The sequence below is a fragment of the Somniosus microcephalus genome, chromosome 4 (genome assembly GCF_052327205.1).
Source record: "Somniosus microcephalus isolate GS21.2 chromosome 4, FLI_Smic_1.0, whole genome shotgun sequence".
Taxonomy (NCBI): Eukaryota; Metazoa; Chordata; class Chondrichthyes; order Squaliformes; family Somniosidae; genus Somniosus; species Somniosus microcephalus.
The window spans coordinates 352283645-352290445 of NC_140990.1; the positions used below are offsets into that span (position 1 = coordinate 352283645).

At 41.4% G+C, this 6801-nt stretch overlaps 1 protein-coding gene across 1 annotated transcript in view; it reads left to right on the forward strand.

Moving 5' to 3' along the window:
* LOC147120767 (N-terminal Xaa-Pro-Lys N-methyltransferase 2-like) overlaps positions 1–6575 on the forward strand; it is a 66612-nt gene extending 60037 nt beyond the window's left edge. The window contains 2 exon segments of the mRNA XM_085987004.1: positions 4596–4845; positions 5440–6575. Coding sequence (XP_085843130.1) covers positions 4596–4845; positions 5440–5696 — 507 coding nt within the window. The 3' untranslated portion in view covers positions 5697–6575.
* Positions 6576–6801: the final 226 nt, after the last annotated feature.

The window sequence follows — 6801 nt, forward strand, 5'->3', positions numbered from 1 at the left end:
GAGCTATGTGAGTGTGCTTAAGTACTTACTCTTCGGATTGGTTTGGCCTTATTTCCCAAATTAGAAATCATTCATATAAACAACTCACATAAGAGCATCAGTTTGTTTGTTGAAGATTTTGGTAAAGAAGTGATTTAACAGATTGTTGACAGGGTGGAATCAAATTCAGATATGTGATTAGATGAATTAAAAAACAAAAAATCTTTTCAAAGAGCAAGCTGTTTGGTTCTTGCTTTGGGATTTCTTCATTTCCATTCAAATGGTTGGGGTTGAATCATTATGCATTTCACACATCACTGTGCTTAACTAGCTTGGCTATTTAATTGTTTTTCTTTTGTATAACAAGAGATTTTCACTAGCAAGGAGAGCTAATCACGGTATACTATTAAAAACGAACCACGTTGAATGATTGAAAGCATATATAAGCTGACACCAAGCATTAGTGAGAGGTATTTTTGTAACATTTGCAGTATATTCTCTGTATCCACACACAAGCTAGTACAACCCCAAATCATACACTTTGCACATTAGTGCCCTTAAACCAAACTTCAGTCTGATTTTACTGACTGTGATTGGATTCCCGCCATTCCACCATATTGTACTCTGCGGCGATTAATGTTTTACATGAATCCCCTTCTGAATTTAATTTTCAACATTTTTATAACTTTTTTCACATTATAATTACCTTCTTAGAGTCATATCTCTTTCTGTGACTGCTTTCCTTTTTATTTCCTTTTGTACCCATGTCAAATTGCATTTTAAAGCCTCCAACCTATTGTATATCATAGGCTAGCATCTACTGAAAGTACAAGGCAGCTTCAAAAACATGTTTACATTGCTCATTCATAAATATTGGCCCAGAAATTCGGGTCCCAATGCGTGAGTACCCACTGGGTACTCACGCGTCAGCCCAATGAAAGTACCGGTTTCGTGCATGCACTGTGCATGCGCGGGAAACCGGCACTTTCGTTCCCCTGAAAGAAGGGGTTGAGAAGTGGAACGCGTGCGCCGGAGAGGCAGCGCTTGCGCATCGAACTTACGTTTTTTTCCCCAGGTTTTTCCGGGAGGGTAAGTCTCCAGCAGTTACACTTTTAAAAAGTAGGCGCAAGGCCTGCTTTTAGCCCCGTTAGAAAATGTAATTAATTTTTTCAAAAATTTAAATTATTGTTTAAAATAGTTATTTCATGTAATTTATAGTTATTTTAAAAATGTGATTTAAAAAAAATTTTATTTGAAGTTTTAGTGATGTTTTGGGGCTAATAGTATTTATAGGTTTAACAGGTCTTCCTGTCAAACTTATGAATGAAACATTCCCTGCTACCATTGGCTCTCCATGGCCCACGTGATCCCAGGGGACGCATTGAACTAACTGCGCCCCTGGGATATGCAAGCACTGCGCGCCGGCAGTTGGAGAAGGCCCAGGATCGGAATCCCATGCGGGCCCACAGCTCAACAGCCGGCACACGAGGTAAGTGCAGGTCGGGGGCTTGCACCCGCGGGAAGCCCCCGACCTGAATTTCTGGGCCATTACCTAGCGCGCCGGCCGTTGAGCCGTGGGCCCGTGTGGGATTCCGATCCTGGGCCTCCTCCAACTGCCGGCGCGCAATTCTTGCGTATCCCAGGGGCGCAGTTAGTTCGATGCGTCCCCTGGGATCACGTGGGCCATGGAGAGCCAATGGTAGCAGGGAATGCTTCATTCATAAGTTTGACAGGAAGAGCTGTCAAACCTATAAATACTATAAGCCCCAAAACATCACTAAAACTTCAAATAATTTTTTTTTTAAATCACATTTTTAAAATAACTATAAATTACATGAAATAACTATTTTAAACAACAATTTAAATTTTTGAAAAAATTAATTACATTTTCTAATGGGGCTAAAAATAAACTTACCTTTCTTTAAAGTATTTAAAAATAATAAACCTGTGGAAAAAATGTTTTAATTTTAATTAATTCACCACTTACCTTGTTAAAAGCAGGCCTTGTGCCTGCTTTTTAAAAGTGTAACTGCTGGAGACTCACCCCCCCCGGAGAAACCTGCAAAAAAATTGTGAGTTCGATGCGCACACGCTGCCTCTCCGGTGCACGCGTTCCACCTCTGAACCCCTTCTTTCAGGGGAACGGAAGTGCCAGTTTCCCGTGCATGCGCAGTGCATGCACGAAACCGGCACTTTCGTTGGGCCTACGCGTGAGTACCCCGTGCATATTCACGCGTTGGGACCCGAATTTCTGGGCCAATGTCTGAAACCAACACACTGTGGTTTCAAAATGTCTGCACAAGTAAGCGACAACACAAGACTTCTAGGCCACAGACTGAACGGTTCGAAGACATATTGGAATTGGAGGGAAAAGATCAGGAATTACAGACAAATTACGTAAGTGGGTTGAACCATAGCAGATGAAATGTAAAGAGACAAATGTTACACACTGCATATAGGAAGGAAAAATAGGCAATACACCTACTCCATGAACGATGCTGCAATAGCTGAGGATGAACCTGAAAACTTAGGAATCTTAGTAGACTGAATGCACAATAAGTTCAACCAATGCAAAGCAACAATTGCCAAAGCCAATAGAGCGTTGAACTATGTGTCCAAAATAGTGGAATACAAGTCAGGGGAAATCATGATCAAACTGTCTCATGCTATGGTCAGGCTGTTTCCAGTTCTGGTCACTAAGAAACAAGCTATGGAGGTGGTTTAGAGCAGAACCACTAGTTTAACACTGAGCCTTAAAAGTTCTCAGTTCTTAGGAAAGACTGGAGAAGCTTGGACTTTCAGCTTTGAAAGAAAATGCCTGAGAGATGATCATTTAGAAGTATTTAAGATAGTCAACAGTATGGAAAAGGTAAATATGGAAATATACTTTCAATTAAATTGCAAGAGTAGGAAAAGTGCCACATGTTCAAACTAATTTAAGGCAAATTTAGGACTGATATCAGGAAGTTCTTCTTCATACAAAGAATGATTAACACATGAAATGGATTTCCGGACAGAGTAATGGAGGCCAAAACTCTGGAATCATTTAAAAACCAATTGAATGGTGCAATGGGAGGATTTCAGGGTCATTCTGGATGGATGAATTCAGATGGTCCAAAAGACCTTATCTGTAATTATATTGAGGTCACAATATAAATGGCCGGAGAAACTCCTAGAACTCTCAGATTGTCCAGAGATCTTACTGGAGTACATGGTCCTGAGGAAAGTGGAACTTTTTAGGGAAGAGGAAAATCCTCCAAATAGAACTGGTGTATGATAAGAGGTAGCCAATTGTGTCAATGTTGTCTCATCAGCCCATCATTATTGGGAGCAAATGAGAAAAAAGTATTCTGGACTCAGGAAGAATGCCACAGTAGGTGCCCATTCAAAGCAAGAGGATTCCCACATGGTGCATGAACCAAGCTTACCGCATCCTGCCACATCTACAATACAGTCAGCAAACCAAACTTTCACTTATATAACTCCACCATGTTTTCTCACCAACTCAATAGATAGCTCCTAAAACTACTTGCCTGTTCACTGCTTATCCTTTCACACCACTGAAATGTAGTCTGCTCACTAGGGTGCCAGCTCAACAAGATAAGGGTTCACTTCAAATTCTACTTCTTGCTAGCACCTACCACTCAGTGACTAGCAGGCAGCTACATCTGCCCCTCTGCTGCAAAGCACCATAGTGGCCTTGCAAATAATCTCGGAGACTTTCTCAGGGCTGTGGAATAGGGTCCCACCTGATATCAGGTATAGAAGCGCTGCTTCAACATTCCGATAGTATATGTTCTATGAGTGATGGCATGAACCTCATTGTACTTTCGATTGGGAAACTGACAAATGTGTTGCCCCCTAGCAAACAAGACCTGCTTGCTGCAGCGGTACATAGACAATTGACTTAACTATCACCAGTAGTGTCTTAAAATGAGCTAGTAACATAAAAGTTTAATGCAATCCAGACTTTAACCACAGCGGGTGGAATTGTCCTTGTATTGGACGTGGTCTGCAGATCATGCTCCAGTATACAGCACAACTTGGTGACTGCCTCCGTGCTGAAGCAAAGGTGGTGAAGGCAGGTCTCTTCTAATATGCCTAAGTTGTTGTGCCTGGGTCCTATGATGTAATTTCCAGGCTGCCTGCAGGCAAGTGCCAGGTGTCTGCTTTGTCTCTCCTCCTTCCTCAGGAATTCCTCTTCCTCCACAAAGACTCTAGCACAAGGTGATCAACTCCCCCCAGCCCCACAACCACACCACTGCACCCCCCCCTGCTTCGCCGCCCCACCACCACCACCACGCATGCGATCCTTCCTGCACTCCCTGACAGACCTGCGTAGACACATCTAGCCTGAAAACCTTCAAGATAAAATACAACACTAAAATTCTGAAGCAGTCCTGGGAATGAAAAAATAACAATGTTTGATTGGTAGATAATAGAGAGCTGGCATAAATAATCTTTCAGGCTGGATTTTGACACAGGTCATATGTTATGCATCTCTCCTCTACAACAAGAGGTGCTTTGAAGGCAGTATCTGTGCATAAACATTCTGATTATATATCTGTCCAATAGCAATCTATTATAAACTAATAATGTACATTCAATCTTGACAGGGCCCAGGAAAGGCTGATACCGAATATGCCTTGGACTGTGGCTGTGGCATTGGCAGAGTCACCAGACATGTCCTGCTGCCAGTTTTCTCCTCTCTTGATGTGGTGGACATGATGGATATCTTTCTCTTTGAGGCTCTTTCCTACATAGGAAAAGATGTGACAAAAGTGAAGGATTATTTCTGCTTTGCCTTACAGGACTTCACTCCACCCATCAAAAAATATGATGTCATCTGGATTCAGTGGGTAACAGGTGAGTCACGACTCGAGTACAGCAGAGTATTGCAAAAGTAACAAATCTGCTGTTATGCTGATACCTTTACCAGTTAAAAGTTATTGTTAGATTTTTCATCCATTTATAATCAATGGGCAGTCCTGTGTACAGTGCATACGTCCTGGAAGTGTCATACTTTCCCATCATGTTTTGCTGAAATTTGCTAAATATTGAAAAATTAACTAATTGAAAATTGGATGGAGCAGATAACAAGATTCAAAATTGATTTAAAAAAAAACAAAAAAACAATTGGGTTGATAACTTTGGCTCCTTTAAAAAATGTATAGTAATCAAGCTCGGCCATGTCATTATGGAGAGGTGCGAAAGAATGGCTAAGCTCTTCCCCATCGAGAGGGAAAGGAGGATCACTCAGGCCACCTTTGTGCACCTCAAGACAATATGTTATAGAATAGCATTTGCAGCAGTCAGGAATAAACTTGGCTTTTTACTTTCTTGACTGAGAGTGGTATATGGTACAAGAAGACCAACAGAGAGGAAAACAGAAAAACAGTAATTGCATTAAAAATAAACTGAAAAGGTCAGGATTTAAGTACAATTTTTCTCCCAATTCAGGACATTTAACTGATAAGGACCTGATGGGATTCCTAATAAAGTGCAAGTGCAGCCTGAAGGATGATGGAGTTATCATCATTAAAGATAATGTTGGTCGACAGGGATGCGTCCTGGACCAAACGGACAGTAGTATAATCCGGGATATTGAGATTCTGAGGAACATCATAGCAAAAACTGATCTGGAGATCATCTGTGCGGAGAAACAGCTGGACATCCCTGAACAGTTTGTACCTGTGTGGATGCTGGCCTTGAAATAGTAATTCCTTCTGACTAACTTCAATCAGTCTACGTATGTTAGGCCACGATTTTTTTTGAGGGAAATATCCATATCATATCCAATAGTTAACACTAGATAAAGACATATCTTGAGCCATAAAAGTCCAATGTAATAAACCATATCCCATTCACTTCTTTTGTACATAATTCAAGTATAAAATGCTTATCCAATTTTCTGTTTTTTATATTTATTTTTAATTTGATTGAAAGGTATAAATGTTTTACTTTTCCTTCCCATGCAACACACCAATTATGGTCAAGACAGATAAATGGGCTGTCAGGTCTATACCAACATTGTTCAGTCCAACCATGCCTAGAGCAGTGAAGTCATCTAAACATTGGTTGTTTTGTGCAATTAAATAGATTAAACCGTTTCCAGAATAAGACAATTAATGGAGGACATTTTAAATGTCCTTAATTTAAACCTTTAAAATGATTTTTGTAAAGGTGCTTCATCCTAAATGGATTCTTTATCAGTTGGAAGAGTGGAACAGACTGGGTCTACAGAACCATCAGCCAGCCCAGCACAGCTGTGTGCCTTGCTGCAGTTCCCTCTGTTCCGTCAAATCAGAGCATGTGGCAGTTTTTAGACTTTGAGAGGGAAATAAAAGCTCCCCCAAATCCTAATCAAAAGCTTGGACAAATTTTGTGTTTAAAATCGCGCTTCAACTATACACAAAGGGCCGTATTTTCCGATCGGAGGCTTCCCGCGTCTGGAAAAAATCTACGCACTTACCTAAGGGCTCCCGAGGTGCGTATAGTTCCAATGCTGGGCCTCTCGAACTCCAAGTGTGCAGGGCCTATGTATCCCAGGGGCGCACGCGGTTCGCAAGCATCCCTGGGATCACGTGGGCCATGGGGAGCCAATCATAGATACATAGATACATAGAGATAGGAACAGGAGTAGGCCATTCGGCCCTTCGAGCCTGCTCCGCCATTCAATGAGATCATGGCTGATCTTCGTCTGAGATCATAGCTGATCTTACCAGTTCAGTACCCCGTCCCCGCCTTTTCTCCGTAACCCTTAATCCCCTTAGCCTTCAGAAATATATCCAATTCTCTCTTGAAAATATTTATTGAATTAGC